Genomic DNA, 26,577 nt, shown 5'->3' with positions numbered 1-26,577 from the left:
TGCAAATGAAGTAATTCAGTTGCAATTGATTAAATGTTTTGCTGAAGTACCGAGACATTTTCATCAGAAATATTCTCAGTCTATTAAACAATGGAGTTGACAAAATTGCATAAGTTGCAAAGCATTATCTCAATTTTACTCCAATTACACACTGATGGTGGTGTAGTGCACTCAAAATTCTGCTCTTTCATTTTATCTTTGTTTGCCACGCTCTTGTTTCTGTATTTTTTTTCTTGCAGTTACCTCTTTAAAAATTCTCCTGGCTCATTTGATGGTTCCAAGATCTAAAATATCACATAGTGGAGTTCTCTTAAACATACAAAGGCACTTGGGCTAAGGCTGTATTTATTATCGTCTGCATTGCCCCTAGGCTGTTTGTGTTCTGTGTCTTTTACTAGCTATAATTAAGAAAGATTTAATTACGTCTATTGCAATGAAATAAATAATGCATAATAGTTCATTAACAGATTAGATTTCACAATTCTTTTTACATTGCTTTGATTCAAACGTTTGTTTAAGAGGTTTCCACTGTGTATATGGCATTTTTATAGGTTGGTGTGCAGCAAGTGTTAATCTTAGTTATTCATATGAGACATTTGAGTGACTTACTTTGAGTTTGGTATCTTGTGGATTGTTCATTTGCTCTTCATCGGAGATCTGATGTTTTAAGTGCATTATATTCTTGTAGCCAGAGATTATGAAATTCAAAGGGAGAGAATTGAGCTGGGGCGCTGCATTGGTGAAGGACAATTTGGAGATGTACATCAAGGAGTTTACATGAGTCCGGTAAGCCTTATTTTGGAAGTAAATCACAGACAAACAAAAAGTTTCTAGTTTAAATAAATAAATATATGCCTCATATGCCTTGGACTGTGTCTTCCAGAACACGAGTACATGTTGACTCTGTGGTTTATCAAAATAATCAGCATGTAGTGCATATTTTTCAGTTCTCAGGTATGTAAAAAAGGAGCTCGAGTGGCTTCTCTGCTCCGATATGCCATTTTTTTATTTTTTTTTTACAGATAAGGAAACGAATCAAAAGCACTAAATAAATTATTCATGTCCTTATTGAAGCCACTGGCAGAGTTGGAATTTTAAGTCATTGCTTTTAAACCCCAGCAATACACTTCCTTATTTCGAGTGTGTCCAAGCATGGGAAGCATGCACGTACCTCTGGCCATACTCCACTGTGGGGTATTCAGTGCTCTAGAACTTGTTCAGAAGTTCAAAACAGTATCAAAAGGTGTGAAACCTGAGCTGGGTTTAGGTTCAGTGTTCAGTGCAGAAGCTGCCATTTGTGTCAGGATAAGGTAATCTAATTTAATCTTACTGTGCTGAAATACAGAGGAGCAATGGTAGTCTGTTATGCTGGAAGGGCAGCAGCCTACAACAGAGGGACAGTAACATTGAAAAATGTCTGTTTTGGCAGTAAGCATCTCTCTCTTGCTCTCTAGTTTATATGTTAATAAATCTACTACTTTTTCTTGAAAGAAAATGCTGTCCACTTCTATTATTTTGGATTATTATTATTTATTTTTTTGTCTATGAAAAAATTGGTTTTGTTAAGTCAGTGTGTGTCTGGCAGATTTTTGAAACTGATGACTTTCTTTCATGAATTTTTGACCACATAGAAGGAACTTGAATATATAAAGGGAAAATAGTAAGGTACCGTTGCATTTTTATGCAGTAGTTATAGGCTGAAACGTAAACTTCTGGAAGAAATGGTACAGCAGGTAAAAGATCAGATGCAATAACGTGATAGCCTTACTATCTTTGTATGTATTCAGGTCACATGTTAAAAAAAAAAAGGGGGGTGATTTCTGGCATCTCGTTCTGTTAGCTCAAATTCCAATCTGAAAATCTTATTTATCCCTGTTCACTGGACTTGTAAAGTTCCTACTCTATTGATTGTGCAGCATGCACATCTTCTAGAAAGCTGCTTTTTACTAAGAATTCCTGAAATACCACAACCAGCCTGCATTTATAGCATGCTGAATGAAAGATGTATGCATACATATACATTCAGGATCCCGTTGCTCAGGTGTAAGCTGTTCAAATAAGATCATCTTTAAAGGTTTCTTTGCTCTGGAATTAAGCCAAAAGTGTCATTTAAAATGGTGCTGTTTGCTGCTCACTGAACAATCTGGTACCTGTCTCTTAGATCCTCACTGTTTTGGCTCCTTATCCAAAAATAAAGCATCAGCAAAACCCTGATAAGAGTCCTCTTTCTGTATGTTGTTGTGCTGCGTATCTGGAGTCTTTGCTGGCTGCAGGCACTAAAACTCTGCCTTTTGATGTTACTACTGATATATAAAACGTTGAAAAACTCTGTCTGTAGCCTCAGGAGAGAGGGATTGGTCTGGCAGGGCTCCAGAGGACTCTTCCAACCCTAATCGTTGGATCCTGATTTCAGAAGGGAATAAAATCTTCATTTACCACCAGTTTTTCAGTCAGCTTACGGGCACATTTGTGTACAAGAGAAGATTTTTGAGCAGCGTTTTCATGCAAAGGCAAGCTGAAGAGCTGTGTTGTGACTGACTCTTAGCAAATGGACATGAAGACTGCAAAATACAAATATTATCCTAATTCTGGTAACACTTGTGTATAAAAATGGATTTAAAATAGGACGAGGATGTGCGGACACAGGACACTTCTGTGAGTGCTGGGCTCTCACAGGCCTTAAAAACCAGGCGAGGACATTGGTCTACTGGTCTACCCTGTGCCCTTTTGGGGAAAAGGTGATGTGTAATTTTCCCATTAGAATCATGGAATCAAGGCTGAAAAAGACTTTCAAGATCATCTGGTCCAACCATCCCCCTACCACCGATGTCACCCACTGAACCATGTCCCTAAGCACCATGTCCGACCTCTCCTTGAACACTAGGGACGGTGACTCCACCACACAATTCCCAATCTGAAGCAAGTCATCTAAGGCCCTGGTCAGGCCTGGATCAGGATTAATTTTAAAACACTTCAGCTGCTTTCAATCCATGAAGAATTCATCGGAGTGACATCTTAGCACGGCGTGGAGCAGTGGGGATGTGCCGTGTTGCTGTGCTGGAAGAGCTTGAGCTGTGGTGGAGCAGCTTCTGCTGGGCCCCTCCAGTGCTATTCTTGTGAGAGCTAGGGATACACGAGCTTTCCGATTTGTAATGCAGGTTACTCACTTGATAAATCAAGATTTAAATGTTTAAAATACCATTTTCTAAGTAAATCGCAGTGTTTTGAATTCTACTGAAGCTCAAATGCCTAAAGCTTCTTTACAAAATAAAAGGCACTTACAGCTTCTCCGTACTGTCTGGGACTTAGAAAAGGAGTGTTTGTAGAAGACACCAAAGGAAGAGAAGATGAAAGATGCCGCCTGAGCCAGGAGGCCTCTTTTGGGCTTTCTTGGAGCTTCCCATTTTTCTGTATTCAGAGGATAAGCAATCAGATGCTACAATCTGTTTCTGATTTTGAATACATGTGTTGTGTTAAATCGGTTCTAAGCTCTTGATGTAACTGATTGTAAAGCTAATTTATAAAATATTTCACTTCCCTTTGTAGTTGGAGCTCAGCTGAAAAGTCCAATTAGTATGCATCCTGTTCGCAGTCTGCTTAATAGGAAGGATTGGAGTCAGTCAGAATTACAGCCAGTCTTTACACTGCACAGCCACAAACACTCCTTTATTTGGCTTTCCAAGTTGCTTGCTGGCAGAAGCCAAGTGTGTTTTTCAAGCATGTATCTACTTGTTTTCCTTTGCTTTTGCTAAATATGCTCAAAGTTTACTCTCCTCCAGTAGCCCTGTAACACTTATAGCACTACTCATTTCAATCAGTCATCTTTTATCACAATTTTTGTTTGAATTAATATATTCTAAATCAGATGAAATTTTCCAAGGCTCATTAGATATAAACACACACTAAGTGTCTTGCTTATAGTAATGTTTTATCATTGATGTTTGCAAAATGAATTTCTTAACTAAAGTGCTAGAATTTTACAGGACTTAGCTTTTGGTGGGCTGTATTTCAGTTATTTCTAATTAATGTGTTTCAGGAAAATCCGGCTATGGCTGTTGCAATCAAAACTTGTAAAAACTGCACCTCAGACAGCGTTAGAGAAAAATTCTTACAAGAAGCCTGTGAGTATTAAATTATTTCTTTCAGGGTAGCTTCTGTAAATGGTCCTTGGAAAGATTTTGCAGCCCTCTGTGCCAGAAACTTCTGATACTAATTTGAATGTTTTGTTAATGTACAACATGAGCTTTGTTCTCTCCTGCAAAATGTGCCAGGAAGACTGCTTTATTTCCTGGCATTGCCTATGTATATGATTATATGTGGATTATTTGCTTTTTCCAAGTTGCACAGTGGTATCTGACTCCTGGAAGACTTCAGAAACAGTTTTGCAGTGTCAGAGATCTGATCTTCTATTTTTTTTCCTCAATGAATTTTTAAAATAAAATCAGGCAGCGTTTGTTTCAGTGTATTACACTACCTTTAGAAGGTTAAGTTGTTCTTGTTAAAAAAGTTGCTAAAACGTTAGGTCTAATACTTACCTGTTTTGAGCTTTCAGAATTAAAAATTGTAGTAGAATAAACAAATTTTCTAAATAATTGCCCACAAATATTGCATTCCCCAACTAATATCTTTCACACACGAGGAAGGCTTTTCGTTGAGAAGAATACTTACAGAAAACGTTTGTAAGAGTATTGTAGGTGCTGATTTCCGTAATGTTTGGCTTTGTAAGTAAATTATGATATGAGACATAGACCTTAATTTTTGCCTATTATCCTCCGCTATTACATATCTATAAATCTTGTAAAGGCATTGTGTTACAACAGTAAATTAATTGGTTATGGCCAGATGTTACTGTGTTCTCTTACTCAGTAGGCTTTTGTTTAAGGATTTTTTAAATATTCAGAAAAAGTGTTCATAGCTAATGGCTTATTATTTTTGAATGTCAGATTTTTCTTAAATTACTATAGTTCTTTCAACTACCTATCTAGCTGTTGGAAAAGTAAATACCATTGTTTATAATAATAACATAGCAGTCAAAGGTAGGCTGCTTTCTCTTAACAACGTAGAAAATAATTGCTCATTGAATGCTGCTTATTAGACCTTGAGCTCAACAGATCAGGAAATGCCAGCAGCGTAGACAGGTAAATAGTGCTTTTCAATTTAGTTTTAATAATTTTTTCTTCCTTTTTTTCTTCTAATTCCATCCATTCCATTTCCCCTGTTTGTGTTCAGATTTCAAACTCTTGAGAAGACACTGCCACTTTGTAAGAGCACCCATAAAAGGCCCAAATCCAACATTTTAACCAGAGTTTCACTATTTCACTAAAGAGCTTCGTGCATTTTTTTTCTTTTAATAACACATAACATATGTAAACCCTGCGGATTCAGAACTTCTAAGTATGATATAAAGACAGTTCTGGTAGTTTGGGGGTTTTAGTTGTGCACAGTGGATTTTCCAGTGCTGAAAAGATGCTGTGTTGATTGTTGCAAGAAGGAGGACAAACTGCCTGGGGTTTGGAGATCTTCACTGATCTTCCACTGGTTTTGGTAAATTGCTCCTTTCTGCAAGTGGTTCATTCCTTCCGGAAAGGGAATCTTCCTCTTGGCTCTAGAATCTTGATGGCAAAATGAATTTGTGAGCTTGTCAGGTAACGTTGATTGAATTAGTCTCTCAGATATATTTTCCAACAATGGAATATATTGTGCTTAAAACTTAAAACCATAAGAAGTATAGAAATATGTATGTTGATTTCCTCTTCGTCACTTTGTCTTCCCACTTCATTTCTACATTAAAGAAGCAATATTTTCATGTTGGAAAACATACTGCAAATTTCATCGAGTTAGATTAGAATAAGAGGTAATTATTTAACTTTAAGGTAAATAATTGGTGGTGTTTCAGAATATACATTTTATTTACCAAGATTTTAATACTGAAATAGGGTTCAGATAAACTTCCTTCTCTGAAATTCCTTTTACTTCAAAAGGGAGGAGGGGAATTCAGTGATTTAGGAACCTAGTCTCAATTCCATGTAGTGTTTTACCAATTTTTATTGCCCAGTTGGCATGTTCTTTATTCCTGTTCATTAATGTGTTAAGCTAGGTCCTCGATAGGGTTGTTTATTTTATTGATTCTTTTCCTGATTTATTCATAATACATTAATATTTTAAAGAGTATCTTCGTTTCCCTCTTTGCAGTAAAATATATTAGTGAAACATTGTGGGATTAAGTAGCACTGTCCAAGGGATTTTCTTGGGATTTTTAGTGTTGCAAGATGTAGTGGTTATACTGCTGTTGTGTATCAGAAGTAGAATTTAGAGCTCATCAGAATGTGAATCCAAAACCACCTGCTGTTTCAGCTTATAATTAATTAAAAGCCAAAATACATTTTTTTCTTTTCAAATTCTGTGTGAACTGAAGCAGACTTGCCAGTTTGGTAATTGCTATGTATTTCTGTTGACAGCATACACTGTAAATGTAAAAGAGAGACTACTTTAAGATTAAATTAAGGATGCTTGTTGTGCGTATGTTGGAAGATAAAAACGTAATCAGAGGACTGATGTTTTGTTTAACCTACCAAATAGACCTCCCCAGAACATTAATAAGCATTTGTACATCTTCCTGCATAAAATATACCGACTGTGCTGCTGAGACTGAAAAGTTAATTAAGCCCATAGAAAATAAAATCAGATGTGAACTTAATCATCAAATGAGGTTGTGTCTATGCCATAAACTGACATATTTTTTCAGACATGGAGTTATATATACTGTTTTTTCCCTCCTCCTCCTGTTCCAATAGGTTGGACACTGGGCTGGTAGGTCAATGTGTTCACTTACATCATGCTCAGCCAGGGCAGAACTTAATTATTATATTTTAAAAAAAAAAATCTTTTTTCTCCTTTTAGTAACGATGCGTCAGTTTGATCATCCGAACATTGTGAAGCTCATTGGAGTTATTACAGAAAACCCAGTCTGGATAATCATGGAGCTCTGTACCCTTGGAGAGGTATGAAAACTTCCCCTGTGCTTTTGGTTTCCCTTTTAGCTTTGCAAAAGACTGAAAAAATCACTTATCACTACTAACCCAAAGGCAAACTCCTCAGACATGATATCATACTTGTGGTAGAATTATGGACTCAGACACAGGAGTGGCAGGATTTGACCTCACTCCTCCACTAAGGGAACTGCATCAGCTCGTACCAAAGGGATTTAGTCATAGCTTTCAGAGAACTTCAGTTGCTCTTGCAGAGTGAGAGCATGACCTGTGTCAAGTCAGATGATGGTAATGAGTTACAAACAGTATTTGCAAGCATGCCTTCTGGAAGGGAAATTACGTGGTATGTCTTCTGCTCCTAAAAGGTGGCAGTAGTGGCTGCTGTTGTGTGAGCAGCAATTGAAGGAAACTCTAGCAGAGAGGGTTTGGGAGGAGGGTGGAAGTGGGGTACATAAAACCATCCAAATTTCTTTCCCAGCCTTGAATAGATGTTTCTTGAAAAGTGAACGTTGCATATGAAAGTGAGCAGCTTTGTTATTCTTAAACAAAGGTGGCTTTTGGAAGCCTCCTGAGTAATATTGCTATTTTCCTCAGAATCCTGAATTTATTACCTTTCTTTCCGTACAGTCTCTGCAGCAGAGACCTTAGATAAGATGACTTTCCTCATTATCACGTCATTTGGATGAATGGTTTAAAGAAAACTAGAGCTCAGGTTTTTGAAACTCATTTGTTTCCTTTGAGCCACGTATATCTGAAAATGTGAGCTGAAGTAATATTTCATTCTGTAAGACATTTTAATTAGCAACCTGCAGTACATTGTCCAAACAGACAAAAAAAAAAAAAAAGGCAGAAAAACTATAGTGGAAGCATTTTCTGTCAAAAGTTTATAAATTTCTTTTATGGAGCCCAAATTACTTTTTAAAGCCTTTTTTTTTTTTTTTTTTAATTGATAAAAGAGAATCCAGTGCTATTAGATTAGGTCTACATTAGGTCCTAACTGCTTTTTACTGGGAGTACAGTTCATAAAACTTCTGCATTGATAGGGGCTACTCTGAGCTAAATGCATATATCTTAGCAAATGTAAATGCAGTGTAAAATTCATGCTGCTCAAACAATATTCGTCTAATCAATATTTAGATTTGCTGGATACTGTTATGTCCTGAAATCATTTAGGACAAAAACTTGCTCAGTTCTCAGGGAAGAACTTGTAACAAGACCACGAGCACTTGTCTCAGCAGCAGCGTATGCACTCAGCCCTCAGAAGGAGCCTGAATGCAATGCAGAAATGTTTTCTTGATTGGGCTAACAGTTTCCACACAGAAAAAATACTGCTTGGATTTAACCCAGTTGGGCTTTTTCATAAGTGGTTTTCTGTTCTTGCCCATCTAAAGGGAAAGCAGGCCTGTTGACACTTGGGTAAACTTTGCAATTTGAGATATGTCTTGTTCAAATCTGTTATCTATCTTTTTTTTTTTTTTGTTCTGACTTCTTTCCTTCTTTTTTTCTTTGTGCAAAAAGTTGAGATCGTTTTTGCAAGTCAGAAAATACAGCTTGGATCTGGCCTCCCTCATCCTCTACGCTTACCAGCTTAGCATGGCACTTGCTTACTTAGAGAGCAAAAGATTTGTACATAGGTAAGCCTGTATATACACATGTGTGCGTGTTTTTATATGTAACTACTTGAAATTTTATAGAATAAGCTGTGTCCTAGATTACCTGCTTGCTTGTTGGCAGTAATTCTGGGTACTAGATACACTTGTCTGAGTGAAGAGACTTAATATACATAGTTGGATCCTTTAAGCTTCACTTTCATGTTTCTTTCCCTTGGCTTATGATGAATGTGTAGCAGCAATACTTTGACACTCCTAAAAACCATTTACATGTTTTATGTCTGTCTCCGTATCAGTATGGCATTTTTTACACGCTGCCAGCAAAATAACACCCTTTTCAAGAGTGACACCTGCTGGCTCAGCCCTAGATTGACTTGGAGATGGTGCCTGATTTTAATCAGAATAGATTTCAGCTGAGTTGTTGCTTTGTGGTTACATTTTTTCAAACTGCTAGTCAACTGTAATCTTGCAAATACAGAAAATAAAACAATGGGCGGCTGGCTTCTTAAGCAAAGAACAGGGAAAACAAAATATTTATAAAATAAAAGTTCTTTTTTAACCAGAAAGTGAACCTAAATTTCTTTCTGGATGTGTTTTTAATTTTCTTCCCTTTGAATTCCTCCCTAGGGGGGAAAGACTGATTTTAGCCTCATGTTGTATGCAATTAACAGTAAACAGAATTCGGACTGCTATGAAACATTTAGGGCTTGAACTTTCTGTTTGTGCTTAAAGATTTAAGTTCACATTGCATGTATATGGTATATATTGTACATAAATACATATATATACATACTATGTATAATATACACTCAGATATAAGACCAAATGTGCTAGAATATTTCTTTAAGCTTCTTAGAATCAGTAGATAAATACGTAGACTTTTTTTTTCTGTATATACCCACCCAAACTGTAGAAGAATAATTTTGTCCTCTCAAGGGAGTTTGATACTTCTGGACTTTAATAATATATTTCAAATAGTGTTTTACCACTCTTAAGTTTTTAAATGACTAGAAATAGTGTCTCCTCTATTTGGCAGGGATATTGCTGCTAGAAATGTGCTGGTGTCTGCCACTGACTGTGTGAAATTAGGTGACTTTGGTTTATCCCGATACATGGAAGATAGTACTTACTATAAAGGTAAGTCAACATTCAGTTTGACAACTGCTTAAAAATTGAGTAGATGGCAGTAAATTCCTACATGTACGGTTCAAGAAGACAAATCACAGAATCTGATTTAAGTTGCAAAAAGTAGGAAATGCATTTGTAGGTTACATTCTGGTTTTTAGGACAAGCACACAGTACTTTTTTCACAATTTTAAGAAGGTTCTCCATTTCGAGTCCTGAGATAATCACATTAATGATATAATCTAAGTAGTCTAAAATGGTTTTGAGGCTACAGATGTTTGAGTTTGCATTGTTATTGTATGCTGCATACTCAAAAATGCCACTGGTCTGGCAAGATTCAATACAAAACATACTTGAAATTACTTTTTTCCCCCATTTTGCATGGAAGACTGAGCTTAAGTGTCTCCAGCAGCTGTGAGATGCCCTTCAGTGCCTGATGGGGAAAAACAAGCCATCTCTCTTCTCCTGCTATGTGGTGCCAAACTGCAACATTGAAATCTGGTGCATATTATGTAGCTGTCTTTACAAATTCAATCTTCAATAAATTTTGAAGTTACAGTCGTGTATTTTAAAAATCCGTTATCTGTCCTCTTAACGCTTCAGTATGCTTCCTGGTTTCACTTGTCTCATTTCACTCTGAGCTACTTTCAGTTGATTTAATTGCCGAGAAGGTGAAGAATGTTTTTGACATGGTTGTTTCTTGTTGTGCTTTTGGGTTTTTTGGGGGAGGTTTGGGGAAATGCTTTGTTTTGGAGTTGTTTTTTATACTTCATGTAAGGCCAAGCAAGCTACCCTTATTTTGATCAATCATTTGCAAACACCTGCTCCCTAGCTGAGATTTTGTGAGTTTTAGACTTAGTACCAGTGGGTTCTTAACCACAATAGTTGTGTTTTGAATTAAGAATTGACTTAAAATTAGAAGGAGCTTAATCAGTCTGTGTATTTATGCAAGGTGCTGTTCCCCTCTCTTTCAAGGATGGCCAGCAGAACTGGCCAGGTGGCACAGAGATCTCGTGTACAAATTTGATAGTTATTCACTGGAGATGGGTTTTGCCTGTCAGTTATTTCCCTGAGGAAACAAAGCTGTTTGAGCACAGCAGTGGGAATAACAGCCTGCCTTGTCTTGCCTTTCCTGTAGCTTCCAAAGGAAAATTACCTATCAAATGGATGGCTCCAGAGTCAATCAACTTCCGACGGTTTACCTCAGCTAGTGATGTGTGGATGTTTGGTAAGTGAACCCAAATGGTGCAGCTTTTACTGTCCTGTCCCAAAAGTTCAGTGTTTTTAATTACTGTAAGATGAGTAATTTCTAGATACTCAGCTGTTTTTATTGTTCTTTCAGAAATACCAGTTTCTTCTAGCACCTTTTCTATCTCTGTATTTTTTTTTTTCTACATATAAGTTTAGGCTTACCTTTCAGGAATATCCTAAATCCTTCATCTTTTTTTCCTAAATATGCATGTTTTTTATATGAATCTGATCACCTGTGCTCAAACTAGAGCTCATAGAGTGCTGTTCTGGACGGACAAAACAAAGAAAGGTTGTGTAAAGGAGCAAAGACGATGAGACTTTTAAGTAAGAGCAGCGTTCACCCTCTTCACAAAATAAAGTATGGGTTTTTTTTAAGCAAAGGGTATGTGATTGTTACCTGTTTTATAATAGTATGAAGAAAATTCTGGTACAGTCAGAAGAATTCAGCCCGTGGAACATTCTGGCTGATCTTAACCTGACAGACCATTTTTCCCCTTTGTGCTTTTTAACGTAGTTTCAACAGAAACTGTTTTATTACATAGTTTCAGCACAAAAAAAAAAAATGGGATCGGTGCCAGCGTTAAAACACCCTCAAAGTGAAAATACACTATGCAAGTCGAAACAGGCCAGTTGGAACTAGTCAAAGGGAAAAGCAAATACAGCTCATTCTACTTTAAAAAAAAAAAAAAGAGAGAGAGAGAGAGAGAAAGAAAAGTAGATTTGAATATGAGCAACCATTCTGATTTACAATAGGTAAAGCATAGCTAAATGTGAAGCCAGGCTGCTGTGAGCCAGCTGTGGGTCATGCTTCCTCATAAATAGTTCTGGTTGGTACTGCGTGTGTGATCTTACTACACATCCCTCCTTGGGCTGTCAGCTGGTAAGTAAAAATTGATTCCTTGGCTATAGGGTTTAGAAAAAATTGCATTGTTTGGCTGTACGACTCAAAGCAAGTACTCTGGGAATTTGTAACATGTAGTATTCCTGAGCATAGCAACTCTGAAAGGAGGCTTTTGTCCTTTATTTTAGCCACCATTCTTCTTAAACCTCCTTTCTTCCCTCTTAAAATCGAGGCTTTGTGTGCTGGGGCTGGGGGAAAGGTTTGCTTTCTCTTTTACCAGTTTTTTTCTTTGTTTGTTCACACGGAGGAAATGTTTTGGTTTTTTTTTTTTTTGTGTGTGTTCCCCAGGTGTGTGTATGTGGGAGATCCTCATGCATGGGGTAAAGCCCTTCCAGGGAGTGAAGAACAATGATGTAATTGGGCGGATTGAGAACGGTGAGCGGCTCCCCATGCCTCCAAACTGCCCTCCTACCCTCTACAGCCTTATGACCAAGTGCTGGGCATACGACCCTAGCAGACGACCCAGGTTTACAGAACTTAAAGCACAACTCAGGTAGGGTTTTACTTCTGAAAGGTCATTTCCTTGTTCAGAAATATTTGCTTTTTGCTGTACCTTCCATTACAGTGTTTTCTTTCTGTCAAAAATGCAAGGCTTTATCTCCAGGGGGCCAGGTTGGTGATACTTTCTTGGAAATCTGGACCTTATCTGTTGGAGAAAATTAAACTAGGCAGTGAACTCAAATAATGAGAAATATGAATCATCTTTCTTTGCCAAGAAAAACTCTGTTTTGTACTAGCAATTTGTTTATAATTTGAGCTATATATGCTACAGTTCTCCAGGGGCAGGGGGAGGAGTAGAAAGAATTTAGAGTGATTACCTAGTCAAACATGTAGTATACAGTTTTGGGGTACAAACGTGTATTTTCCTAAAGAAATGAATCACCAGGTTTCAGAGTAGATGCTTTGAAATTAGGCATCTGAGCATTTTCAGTAGAACAAGCAAAATTTTGAAGTGCTGCTGGAAGTCAGTTTTATTACATATCTAGCACACAAGTTCCCCATGGTATGTCTTTGTGTGCAACTGTAGAGCCTGCAATAAATGCATTGTAATTAGCTAGGAATTACTCTGCCCTTCATAAAATGGGATGGACTACCCTATATTTATCTTGCAGTAAGTGTGAGTACACACTTGACACCAGTCTTAAATTCACACCATAGTTTATTCTGCAGTAATTCAATCCAGTGTCCATATATCCATTTCTCCAGCCACAGGACAAGGGTGATATTTAAACTTTGAAACATTCCTGAGATGTTGTATAGAGACATTTAATATTTGTGGCCATTTTAGTGATTTTATGAGTCCTCAGTATCTATTTTGCCTCAGTCAGTATGTGAAGGCTTCAAACAACGTGTAGGTACTGTACAGCTCTAAATCCACTCTTGAATTTGTTGTGATTCATTACCAAGTTCTTCAGTTTCAGCTGACATTGAAGTTGTGCTTTGTGGTATGTTTTGTTTTCGTAACATAATATGTGCTGCCGCTGGATGTTTGTGTTAGAAGAGAATTCACAGGTCATTAAAATAAGAGGCAATTTGAGTATAATTCTGATGCTGTTTCAAAGTTGCTGTATGGGTAACTTTTCCTGTAGCTGCCTTTTAAGTTTTTTTTTCCCTCCTCAGTAAAATGTTCCACTGTCTGTTGCTCCAGGAGCTCTTGTGTAAACTTAAAATGTACATATCAAGAGAAGGACATACCCTTCTCACAAGGATCTCACCATAATATTATCAGTGCACAGGAAGGAGTGGTAGGCCTGGGTAGGGATTACAAGGAGAAGGTAGGACTTGGTAATGTAGTTTGGATACTAGGTGGAAAGTGGCAATTCTTTATTTTTTTTCTTCCTCTGGAAGAAAATAGAGACTGTACTCAGAGACTGTACTCAGAGAAACAGAGCAAAGGCAAGAATGGCTCTAACAGCATGAGTCAGAAGAGGAAAGAGAGGAAAAGGTATCACCAAATAAACAGGGTGGACCGGTGCCCAAGATCCTGGCTCTCATCAGAACCTGGCTCTCGTCAGAAACGCACAGGCAAAGGGTGAGAAACAACAGGCAAAATCTGCAGCAAGGCAAGTTCTGATCATTTACCAGGAAAAATGTTTCCCAGAGTGCATGAATAAGCACTGAAGCTGGTCTCTGGGAGACTTTCAGACCCTGCCTGGAAAAAGCTCTGAGCGACCTGACCTCGCTGTGCATCAGCTTTACTGGGAGGTTGGGCTGGAGACCTCTGGGGGTCCCTTCCAACCTCAGTGGTTCTCTGATTCTGGACGAAAAATGCACCAAGGGGGGATTTTTTAATTTTTTACCCTCCTCTTGTCATGCTAGGAGACTTGAAGCAGCGTTCAGAGAACAAGCTCTCTCCTGGGGCCGCAACAACCCTAACATGCAGTTTTTGTTCTCACCAAAGCGCAGAGTTTTCTTCTGCCCCTCCAAAACGGTGACCTTTCCCTGCTGGACTTCAGGCAGCACAGTCGTCCTCAGGGCTTCTCCACGCTGCTCGCAGAGTCAGCCCCTTGTCAGAAAGGTTGCCAAATCCCGCATGGCGAGGCAATCTCAGGCAACGAGGAAGGATTGTGTTTCAAAACTCCAATTCCCATGAACTTGCAAAAACAAGCCATTTCCCTGGTGGCCTTCTCTGTGTGGTGTGGCTGCTGCTCGTGCTGGATAGGATCCAGGGTAGTTTTTTCAAGCTGAGAGCAGACTTTGTTTGCCTAAAGCCAATGATACAACGCTGCAGCATTCCTCCCTTTTTAACGACAAAGACCGTGGCTTTGGGAAAAAACTGCTTTTCTGCATCTGAAGGAGTACTGATGGGAGCACAAATATTTCAGCTGTTCTCGGTTTAGTTGATGCCTTACCCGTTTTGTCGTGACATCTGCGTTGCACAAACGTTACTTGCAGCTGCTTGTGCCACGCAAAGATGCTGATTGCTGTAGAATTTGTGTAGTGTTATTAGGAGGGAAATAAGGCTGGAAATTTTGTGGTATTTGGTTTGTCCAGAGTGGGTAAAGGATGAGTTAGTCATCGCATCCTTCCTTCCTAGGTCCGTTTCAGCATTTAACAGCCCCAAATCGTGCACTATTACTCTTACAGTGTTGCTATTCAGAATGAGTTCTGCCTACCTACAGCACCGTAACCAATTACACACACCACCTCAGACATACATGTATTATTAAATTTAAATAATTCTTTGCTGTGGTCAATATGCTACAGGTTTGTGTTGGTAAGGTAGCCATAGTACACTCAAAGGTTTTCTTACAGGTCTTCTCCCAGGCTTGTGCTTGTGAGTCGTGGTGCCCTGCACATCCCTTGGCAATAATCCTGTTAAAACTCCTTATAGTATTCCGTGTTAAACTGGATTTTCCTTTTGAGCTTTTTAAATTAACGTCATGCCATGACATTTTGAGTGCATCATTGAATTAATTTTGTATCAAGTACCTGTCGACAGCCATTTCTCTCTAATAGAAATAGCAAAATCAGGAGCAGTTTTATCATTGCTGTGACAAGATTGGGCCCTCTGTTGGTTGCTGATGAAGAAGCACAGGTTTTACCGGAGTAGATGATCCCAGATGATCCCTGGGCTGCAGGTCATGTGTTAAATACAGATTCAACTCTAAAAAGAATATAAAAAGTAAAATAATGACTGATTCATCCTCCTAAAGTTTGGTTTTATGACAGCAACGAGATAGTTAACTGATGGAAATGGGACTTGAGCCTTCTTGTGGCTGTTTGCTGCAGCTCTTGAAATGTTGCTTATAAATAAAAGGCCCAAAACCGATAAGAATGAAGGCAGTTTAAGTCACGTCGTTTCGTGGCGTCTGGCAAAAAAATTGTAGCACGTACTCGATATATATGATGGAGGTTGCAACACTTCGTTGGCTTTTTGATCATTGACAGTGACTATTAGGAATAAAGTCCAGCAAAAGTGCTCTTAAATTAGGGCTGTATGGGGAAAATGTGTTCATCTCCATGCAACCTTGTGTTTTCGTTGGCCAGACAAGAAAAAAGAAGCTGCTTGTTGAAGGGTCAGCATTTCCTCTAGGTTCCCACACCACGTACGAGCAAACACTGGCATTGCTTTCTCTTCCAAAACGTAAGGCTGCATTTCAATATTTCAGATATTCCTGCTTTGAACCTCCCAGTAAATGTTTCCTTTTCAATGCCACGGGCAAAATTGAGTGAAAAGGTTCTTTGAAAGTGAAGTAAGTTTATCAACTACACAAACTTCAATAGTAGACGTTTTTCATCAGACGTAGCCAAGAAGACGACTTAGGTTTGTTTGTTCTACCTCGAGGTTTGCTAGGGAAGTCGTACGAGTAGAAATGCCTCTCTGCTGCTAAAAATACGTGCCGTTTGGGAAAATATGCCTAGATGTGACTTCCCTGACCTCTGCGATTTCTAATAAACCGTTGAGAGTCCTCGAGCAGCTGCACCGAGAAGAGGTCAAAAATATCTCTTGGCACACTTGTGCTCCGTCTATGGATCAGTCTTCCCTTTGTAAAAACAAAGACGTTTCTGTGAGTCATTTATATTCCTTGTGTTTTTTTTCGAATGATGCTTCTCCGAGGCATTTCTATTTTATATTCTCTTCTTGTATGTAGCAGTCAAGGGCATCCGGTACAAATTCTGCTGCAGCTCATCAGCCGTTGACCAGGCTACTCGCCGGGCTGGGAGGGAAAGGTCCTCGTGATGACACAGGCGAAGGAATAGCAGGATGAATTAGAGCCGTAAGGCAAAAAGCTGAGCCTGTGTTATGAAAAACAAATCATTTCGGTCGGAATTTGTCATTTCCAGTGACACGATTGAGGTTAATGGTACGGTATTAAATACCGGGACGCCACAGATAAAATGGCTTTGACAGCAAGGCAGATAGGTAGCAGTGTTTCATTCCTTTTTATGGAAAAACAGGACTGGGCTGTGACAAATTATACCCGTGGCCCCAAATTGTCAATAAGCCATCTCTAAATTTAGTCAGCTGCTTTTAGCTGACTTTTGTTCCATTCCTTGTGCTCGCATTAGAGCAACTGCCATATCAACAAAAAAAGAAATAAAAATGCACATTTTATTCATACGTGTAGGTGGTTTTTTGTTTTGTTGGCATTTTTTGGTTAAGTTTTGAGGTATTTCTTCAAAGATCGTAATCGTGGTTCGTGGCTCCAGATGCGTCCCGACTGATTTCTCACGATACATAAAAACTCGTGCTGAATATCCAAAGTCTGACCTAGCCTTAAAACGGGGCTTTTTTGCTAATTCTTCGTGAGTTATAGTAAGAAATACTTTTTTTCCTTCCTCTGTAGGAAGAGAGAGGTGGTAAAGCAGAAGGATTTTCTTTTTAGTCGCCTGTGTGGGGCTGTAGCTGTTTGTCTGCAATAGCTCTATCAGAATGACTGCTGCAAATAACTTGGTCTGATTTTGTTTTTGTTCCACATTCTTGTGTTCCTTCGGCAGTGATGGATTGAGATTGCTGCAATACTCAGAAACTCGGGTAGGCTGCAGTTGAGATGAGCTGACTTCCCTGCTTTTAAGAAGTGGCATGAATTTTTTTGGCTGAGGGAGGAAAGGCGAAGCTCTAGCCTCCGACCAAGCAGGAATTTATTCTTGAAACAAGCAGCGAAGTTCCAAGATGAGAATAGATTGCTGGAGTTGATCTCATCCCTTGCATGAGTAATTCTGGGTGGTTATTTAGTCGTCTGAGCAGGAGATTATAAACTCAGGACCGAGCTTTGTTTCTAGAAACTGGAGTGCTCAAGGAGCTGGGGTAGCTCCTTCTCAGGATTATCTTTACTCTGGGGAGATCAACGTGTCAATAATCTGCCCTGCTCAGATCTTGAGACTGTCCCGTGCAGCGTGCAGCTCCCTCGTCCAAAGCTTCATTCTGAGCAGTTCTGAAATGGCAAATATCCAACATTAATAATCCACATAGCAGAACTGGGAGGAGGCTGCTGTGGGGGCAGCAGTATCACGTTGAACTTCAAACGGGCTTTTTAATAGTCAGAACAGTGGTAAGTAGCAAACTCAGTTTTACTACTGTCTTGTGCTTTGTTTGAAAATGTACCCTCCTGACCTGAGCCGTGTAAAAGCGGAGTGAATGCTGTCAGATGTTTCTGTCTCGCCGAATTGCTTTGCTGAATGTGTTCCTGGTTAGGCTGAAATGTAAGAGGAAAGCATGGTATTTGAGATGGTGTTTTTTTTTTTGACTGCTTTGTTTAACAGAGGGGAAAATCCCAGTGATTTGAAGCTCGGTTGAGCTTCCATAAAGGACGTTATTTTCGGTTTGTTTTGATCCTTTGCAGCAATCGGGTATTTTCATGTGAAAAATAAGCTTTCATGCAAGTAAGTGCTTGGTTTATTGTCTTTGAGGATTTCTCTGTGTAATTACACATCAAAAGAAATGTTAACATGCAAAAAACTTTTTTGTACAAGATCAACCACAGCTTTCTGAAAGCCCGGTGCTGCTTCGGTTGTTGAAAGCACCCTGACAACCCTACAGATGCGTTTCTTCAGAAAACTGGTTTCCAGAAGCAATATACAGAAAAGAACTTGGTCTCAAAAGTTCTCGCTCACTCTTTTCATGTAATATTCATTGGCTTGAGAGATGTGGGAGCTCTGAGGTTTGTTAGACGTGGAGCTGGAGTTTTACTTACCTCCGATGTGTTTTTCTTAGTACAATACTGGAGGAAGAGAAGCTGCAGCAAGAAGAACGAATGAGAATGGAATCCAGGCGACAAGTCACGGTGTCCTGGGACTCAGGAGGATCGGATGAGGCTCCTCCCAAGGTAGCTAAGATATCAGAACACAAAGCACGAGTGTTTCTAAAAGTAATAATAAAAAAGAAATGGAATTGAAACGATGATTATTCTTCAAAGCCGGGTTTGATGGGTTGGTTGAGAACGGCGTTCTGCCCAATTCTGTCATCATCTGCTAATGCTTGCCTGAAATGACCCAGCTCTGCTTAGGCTGTTATTAGAACTGATCTGTGCTGTAATTTTGCACTGACAATTTTCTGTTTCTTGTTTGTTTAACTTGCAAGAGACTCCCATAGTTGCCACAAAAATGTTTCCTGGCTTTTTCTTTCTTTCTTCTTTCTTCTAGCACTACTATGAAACGTTAGCTGGTGAGATCTCAGACGTTCATCAGGTTTATTTATAAAACATCAGTGACGGAGTATAAATTAATTAATTGTAATTTTCTTATTCTGGATAATGGTTTTACTTCCCAAGGACGAGATGTGTTTTAGTTTACACTTAATTTAGTTTCATTGCATGTCTGCCCTGTTTGGACGTCCCTAAGCTCTCCAGTTGGGGTAGTCTAACCTCTCCAGTTGCTGGGCGCTCTGTTCTCTCAACAATTTTTGCGTGCTTTTCCTAAGATTTATTCTGCATTTTGAAGGATCGGGTCCATACTTTGGAGGATTTAATTTTGTGCAGTCACTGCTGTGATGTGGAATAATATCTGCATCCTAATCAGTCTGTGATGAATTCCTGTAGCCCTCTACTCAAGCTCTGGTGCTGATAGGGATTTTAGTAATAGTAGCAGGGCCCCTTCTGCTGCCCCAACGGCCATAGGAAGGCAACTTATTTTTGTTTGGTTTCCCCACATCTAGCTTGTTGCCTGATAGATTTCCTAGCTTTGTATTTCATTTTGGTAGCTTTGTGGCAACCAAGAAATACGGATTCTTGAGCTGCTGCTTTCATTTCAGAGTTGAGAATGGCAAAGAATCCATCAACCTGTCTAGACACCTGAGATTGTATGATTTCGTGTATATATAAACAGACAACATATCAAATTACAGAAGCAGATGAACTATGTGAATTGGAACAATATGCTACTCAATTATTACAAAATTGTTTAAGAATATATTATTTAGGGCTTAAAAATACCTTTAATTAATGTAATGAATGAGCTACACATAAGTAGAAGTGATCATCATCAGAGCTGAGGGTGTGACACAAATGAAAACACCGGAAAAAAGGTGTTAGGATTGAAATTACTGCTCCTACCACTGCATACCTTTTTTCTGGGGGGAGGGTAGAGGGGCCTTAATATTATAACTCTTTGAGGTACTCTCACTGTGTATGCAATACCATCATTGCTTAGGGTTTTTTTTTGTACAATATGATTTTGTAAAATATACATATGCATGCTAATGACATTTGAACAAGTTGAATTTTGTAGATAAGGAATTTCAAGCATCTCAACTTACTAAGTAAATTTTTAATGGTAATAATTGACTTTTTTTCTTATAACACTTCATTAAAAAAGTTTTGATTCTTTACAGGACTTAAACTCCCTTTTACTTACAGCCTTAAATTCCTGCACATTCTCAGATAATTCACAGCTATCACAATCTGTACTATGAAATTACTTGGATTGCAGTGATTAGTTAGAAACCAAAAATAACAAGTGCTGAGTGATAACAACATTTTTCATGCAGTGGTGATAAAATTCTGTAGTTCCAAAGAACTGTGAAAGTAGCTTTTAACTGCCAGAGGGACACCAGGAGCCCATTTGCAAAACGATGAGGTTGGGTTTGGGTTTTGTTTTTCTCTTTGGTTGATTTTTTTTTTCCTTCTGAAACACCCAGCCGCATTGTTTTTCAGGAAAACAGGCAAATGTACCTTCAGAGGTTAACATCAAGTACAAATAACAGAATACTGCTTCTTGGAAGATAAAAGTACGCTTCTGAGAAACTTTTTCCAGCATTGCTTCGTCCACTAGTGTGAAGTTTCTGTGCCTGCTCTGGCAAAAGGGAGATCTGTTCAGTGTGTGCAGGAAAACAGGCTTTTTGAACTGGGCTTTCCAAATTTCTGGTGCCTTTTCTCCTGTTTTTCTGTAATTATACCTCCTCTTTGTTTATATGCACAAAGTATTGTGTTCTTCCTGAAGGGGTAAAGCACGGTACTCCAATAAATAATCCAATAAATCTTCTTTAGCTCCTTTCCAATAGGAAATATTTCTGTTTTTTTCTTGGCTGGGAATGGGGTGCAACCCATAGCATGTATAATGAAGGACCTGGGGTTCAGAATATGACTGAAACATGGGGGTTAATAATCAGAACTAACATCAGTCCTCAGAATAACGCGTCTAAATATTCATGCTAAACAAAACTTGATTTGTGTTCTCACTGAAGCAAAAGAATTTGCTGCTGGGAACAGTCACAAAACAACAAATTAACGGCAAAACTTTACGTAATGCAGATTATAAACTTGGAAACTACGCTATTTGCACCTGGAAACATGATTTAAGCATTAAGCTTTTCTGTGATATTCTGTCTGGACTTAACCAGCAGAGAGAAGGCCCTGTGGTGCAAACATAGCCCCAAAAATGTACAGAGTGAGTGTTATTTAATGAAATACCTAGCAAATAATTCAGCTTCTTTTGTTTCCAGACAAAAAAGTGGAGGAAAACTTAATTTTATATGGATGTTTGTTTGTTTGAAGTGTAAATAACTTTGAATGTTTATTTCAGGGATTTTTTTTTTTTTGAGCTTGTTTTTGTGATGTGCCTCCTGTAAATGTTTGTTTCAGCAAAGAGGAATTTGGTGTGTTTAGTTTTCTGTTTAAAGACTCTTTTCTGTCTAAAGACACTTTTAAAAGACTCTTTTCCTTTATACTTACAGCCCAGCAGGCCTGGTTACCCCAGCCCAAGATCCAGTGAAGGGTTTTATCCGAGTCCACAGCATATGGTACAGCCAAATCACTACCAGGTATTAAATTTAAATACTCTGCGTGTTTTCTTTCAAACGTGGAGTCTATAACTCAGTTGCAGCTGGTGGGATTGATTCACTTCTTACACAGTTCAGTTTCATTGAGTTGCGTTAAACATGTTGTTTTTTTTTTGGTTTGTTTTACATAAGAACAAACCCTGAACTGGGCCTGGTAGGGTTACTCCAGATGGCAGATACTTTCAAATGTGATGTAGTGCTCAAATTCCTAAAAACTAAAGTGAAATGCATTAGACATTTTCATATTTACTGAAGGAATATAATATTCATGTTAGCATTTTTCCAAGCTATGAAATTACTTGTGTTGTAAATTGCAGGGATTAGCTGCCACGCTTTCCTTGGGTTTCTTGATACTCTACTCCCTGATGTTTCTCTCAATTTTTTTTATTTTCTGCTAGCTGATAACCTCCTTTGGGTATTCTTAGGCTTGTTCAAATCAACATCCATATACAACAGACTCAGTCGAGGTCCTTTTTCCCGTGGAGGGGGGGAGGTTTTCCTTGTTTTTATTGGAATGCTTCAGGCTCATTAAAACTACTTTGATTTTTCTGTGGGGAAGTTCTCAGGCTGTGCAGCTAGGCACAGTAATTACATGCAGTCACTCCAGGCTTAAGCTTGTCATATGCACGGGGGGTACATGTTTGTATGGCTCCACAGGGCGATGTGTGCATGGCTCCTATTAACTTGAACATGAGTTCTGCATGTGTAGGTCTTATAAATATATCGATACGGTTGGTTTTGTTCATCAGAGGACTTTGATCTTTGTGACTACAGAGGTTGAAACATATTTTCTAATGCTGCTGTTTGGGTAGGCTTCCTGACATAGTACAAGTCTTAGAGAAAGAGTTTTTATCATATCATGGCTTGGCTTCCTTCTTCTGTTGTTTCTTCTCCTCCTCCCTTGCAGTGACTACTTGAATTGAGTCACTTCTGCACTCTCATGTTTGCTCCCTTGAGAAAAAAAAAAAATATATATATATATATATATTAAATATTGGGAAGAAAGTTTGCTAATATAACACCTTTTGCATTTTCCCTAAAGGTATCTGGCTACCCTGGTTCTCACGGGATACCAGCCATGGCAGGCAGCATCTATCCAGGGCAGGCTTCTCTCTTGGATCAAACAGATTCCTGGAACCATCGACCTCAGGAAATATCAGTGTGGCAACCAAACATGGAGGTAGCGTGACCTGACACACCTGTTGTTGCTCTCTGTACAATAAAAACACTTTTTTATTCTTCAGATACCTCTGGAGATTATTGTAGGAAAATTGAGTATGTTTCTTGGGTGTTTTTTAAGTTGTCTTCTTGGAGTTGGATTGGAGTCATGACTGAATCCAGTTCTTTTTGAACCAAATCCTCTTATGTAATGTTGGACATAGTGCTTGTACTCTTTACACAAATTCTTGATGAAGTTACTGCTACTGAGCATCTTAACTAAGACGTTGAGACTAAACAAGTGATTATAGGTATCCTGAGTTTGTTAGAAGAAAGCTTTACTGAAACTTAGTGGTGTTAAGAGAGGAGGAAAAATTCATATTAAAATTTGTTATATTGTTACCTAGTTAAGAACACCTCTCATGGAAGATATCCAGTATAGAAATTGTACTCAAAAGATTCTCTGTAATTTATCAGGCACGGAAAATGAAATGGTCTGCAAAACTGTTCTTGAGCTATATTCTTGGTAAATGCTTTTCAGCCTCTCACAATTGCGTATAGCTGCAAGGAATATGAAATTATTCCCCCCTCTAACCTTCTGCCATTTTATTCCATTCTCCTCCAATATTTTATACGTTTTTCATTCCACTTTATCCTTCCACAAAGATTCACTTTTTGCAGTTTCTGTCTTAAATCCATTTGCACTCTCTAAGCAGTGTTCTGTTCTTTGTGCCTCTGGTAGATCTTTAAGTGAGAGCTGAGGTTTACACCCTAAATACGGTATAGCAGATAGGTGTCTGAGCCTTCAGTTTGCCTCAGGTAACTCTTGGTAGACTTGGTCGTATTTTCTGCCGTTACAGCTTGCTGCCATGCTGTTGTTATTCCTGCTGTATATAGTTGAGATATTGCATATTGAGGCTCAAGGCACACATAAAAACCTGTTCAAAAATGCATTAAAAGTGTTTTCGTGACATGATTTACCTGTCAGCTGAAACAGAAAAGGGTATTTGGTTTGGGTAAAATACGTATCCTGCAGCTTTAACAACTGGATAGTTGCATTATTGCACAAGAAAAGGAAATTGATAACTGTTATTGTTGTCCAACTTGAAGTGCAACATACGAAGTGACAACATTATTGAAAAATAAAACAGTATTTTTCAAATCTTTTGGGTTCCGGTGATTAGGAGCAAGGCAAATAAAATGTTTGCAGTTGGAAAGAGATTCTTCTGATGACCTGCTTCAGTTTATAAGCAGATCGAGGAACTCTGCTTGATTGCTATTGTGCACTGGGGCTTTTAAAAATCCACTCTTTTATAAGCTCAGTAAGTTCTTGCAGCTGTTTTCACAAACTGTCAGTGGTTTTGAGATTGCATAAACCTAACTGTGTTTTGTAGGATTCAGGCACTTTGGACATACGAGGAATGGGGCAGGTTCTACCCACACATCTCATGGAGGAGAGGTTGATACGACAACAACAGGAGATGGAAGAAGATCAACGCTGGCTTGAAAAGGAGGAACGATTCCTGGTAAAATTTTGTTTCACGGTGCTTCCTAACTCTTTTTGTTGCAGCTTGCTAAAACTGATCGCTTCCATTAAATGAGAATATGAATGAACACAGGAGTCAGTTCCAAAATGCAGGTTTGGAAGAAGTTCTTAATTGAAGTGTTCAGCTAGGAAGTGTGACCTCTGCTACAGGTGCCTCAAACAGCTGTTTTTTTTTTTTAGTGAGTCTCACTTGATTCAGTCAAATATTCATGTGTGAAAAGTTGTGGGTTCTGTGGCCATCTGCAGATTGCCTGTTTATGCTTAAGGATATTGATCTGTGCACGCTCTGCCCCTAAAAAAGGGATAACCTTCAGCCATCTAGAAACCCTGACTGCAGTAAGACTTGCAAGCAGTCTTGCACTGAAGGAATAATGAGACATGTCAGTGGGAAGAAATAATTTAAAAAGAGAGCTCTGTGAGGTGGGAGGAAAAGCTCTGAGCATCACCAGGAAAAAGAAGAAGAAATGCTTTGGTAATGGCATCTTCTGTTGCTGTTTCTCTGCAGTTCCAGGCTTTCTTGTTGTCAGAGCCACTCATCTACATTTCTGAGTTCAATTCTGGCTTCTTTATTGTCAAAATTCAAGTTCAGTGTTAAAATTCAAGACTGTTGGCTACAGATGCAGCAGAAGATGCTGGTAGCATTTTATCCAGAATAGGCTCGTGCTGGGGAGCCTCACTTGGCAGGTGAATAAATTGCAGTGGTGTGATATGGATTGTGACAAATACCAGTCCTATGTTTGGTGACAAGTGTATTTCAAGGAACCCTTTGTTTTGGAAGCTGTGTATGTAGGTACAAAACATGTTTGTGTAAGTGCAGGTGCGCTAGGTTTGTTAGGGGAGGTAAGTTTAAATAAGCTTGCTGTGTATTTAAAGATGATGATGACAGGAGACAGTTTCTCTAAGAGTTTTCTGCACTGTCCAGAGCAGACCTCCAGGGAAGCCTTTGCTGTACAGATGGATTATTTGTAGCTTGGACATCAAAGTTCGCTGGCAGTGGTTGTCCCACAGAGCTTGAAAAAATGTCTTTTAAGGATATTGAAGCCAGTACATTGAGTTCCTTGTGAATAAGCATTTATGCTTTATTCTACAGGAAGCCAGTGGGAGGGAATGCAGAGCAGATCTGGTGTGCAGACAGCGTTACTGAGACCTAGCTCCTGGCCAGCTGAATAACCTTACTCTGGCAGGGTTTTAGGTAGATGCAATATCCAGAACCGTTGATAAGAAAGGGTGTAAATCTCAACTTGCTGTTGAGAGCTACTGGTGATGCCCACATGCCCATTTCATGTTCTAGCCACCACCCGAATTGTGCTAGAGTTAAGACATTGCTTTTGGTTAACAGCTTGCTTTTGACTTATTTCTCTGTACATACACGTGGGAATTTGCATCCTGCCATTGGATGATAGCACAGAAAACACTGCACCCAGATTGCTTTGTCCAATTAATTACGAGCTTGGAGAGAGGGAGGGGAAAGGAAAATTTCTTGCCTAATTTAGGCATTAGCTTTTCCAGTCTCAAGCAGCACCAATTGCTTGGGACTTTCGCAAGCTTAGTAGGTCAAATTGTGGATTCAGACTTAAAACATTGTCAGGAACTTTTTGAGGGATTAATATTTTGCTCCTGAGGATGCCTTTTAATGGCATGCCTCTGAGAAGGAGGCATTTGTGACTTCAGGTGGTGGCACTAGGTTACATGGGACCTTCCTGTTCTGCAGGATAGGTGATAATTAATTGTAGCACTTGGTATTCTGCTTTGGGTCAGCCTCAGGACCAGCAGGATATTCATCATACCTGAGACTACTGTTTGAGGAGGGACTCAGTGATTTTTCTTTTGGCTTCTACTACTAGTCTTTACTGCTGGAGAGACACCATCACTGCTGCCACATCCTGCTTAGAGGGAACTTGTGAGCAGTTCTGCAGCTCTGCAGTTTGCCAGAGCTGAATTTGGTTGATACAAACCTTACTTAAAAAGGCAAAAAGCAGAGAAAGATTGAGAGGAGGTAACCGTGAACTTGAGTGACCAAAATGGGGAACTGGAATTCATTTCTATGATAACATTTTTGACTGTACAGACTTGGGGGTTTCATTTGAATGCCCATTACACATTTACACACTGTCAAAAGCTGAGCAAGCTACCACGATAGCCACAGGGTGTATTTGAACCCGTAGCGTGACACATGTCAGAGGAAGCTTCGTTTTATAGGTATTTCTTGAAAAAGGAGCCTGTGTTTCTAGGGTTAGCCCTGAAGAAATCAAGATGGCAGAAAAGTTGCTGAGGGGAGG

General features: G+C 39.0%; 1 protein-coding gene across 13 annotated transcripts in view; it reads left to right on the top strand.

Annotated features, from left to right (window-relative positions):
- The window catches only part of PTK2 (protein tyrosine kinase 2), a 195,132-nt gene that overhangs the window by 154,867 nt on the left and 13,688 nt on the right, over nucleotides 1–26,577 (top strand). For 12 of the 13 annotated variants that reach the window (XM_068672732.1, XM_068672731.1, XM_068672730.1 and 9 more), the window contains 11 exons: nucleotides 689–786; nucleotides 4,037–4,121; nucleotides 6,901–7,001; nucleotides 8,508–8,623; nucleotides 9,636–9,736; nucleotides 10,863–10,952; nucleotides 12,165–12,369; nucleotides 18,535–18,646; nucleotides 21,490–21,576; nucleotides 22,637–22,774; nucleotides 24,147–24,278. In XM_068672732.1, the coding sequence (XP_068528833.1) occupies nucleotides 689–786; nucleotides 4,037–4,121; nucleotides 6,901–7,001; nucleotides 8,508–8,623; nucleotides 9,636–9,736; nucleotides 10,863–10,952; nucleotides 12,165–12,369; nucleotides 18,535–18,646; nucleotides 21,490–21,576; nucleotides 22,637–22,774; nucleotides 24,147–24,278 (1,265 nt within the window). Of the gene's footprint in view, nucleotides 1–688; nucleotides 787–4,036; nucleotides 4,122–6,900; nucleotides 7,002–8,507; nucleotides 8,624–9,635; nucleotides 9,737–10,862; nucleotides 10,953–12,164; nucleotides 12,370–13,614; nucleotides 17,873–18,534; nucleotides 18,647–21,489; nucleotides 21,577–22,636; nucleotides 22,775–24,146; nucleotides 24,279–26,577 lie in introns of those variants that run through there. The other variant, XM_068672735.1, reaches the window with a different exon arrangement.

This window comes from Anas acuta, chromosome 2, assembly GCF_963932015.1.
Source record: "Anas acuta chromosome 2, bAnaAcu1.1, whole genome shotgun sequence".
Lineage (NCBI taxonomy): Eukaryota > Metazoa > Chordata > Aves > Anseriformes > Anatidae > Anas > Anas acuta.
The sequence above is the reverse complement of the archived record's forward strand: the minus strand, read 5'-3'. Positions and strand labels throughout refer to the sequence as shown.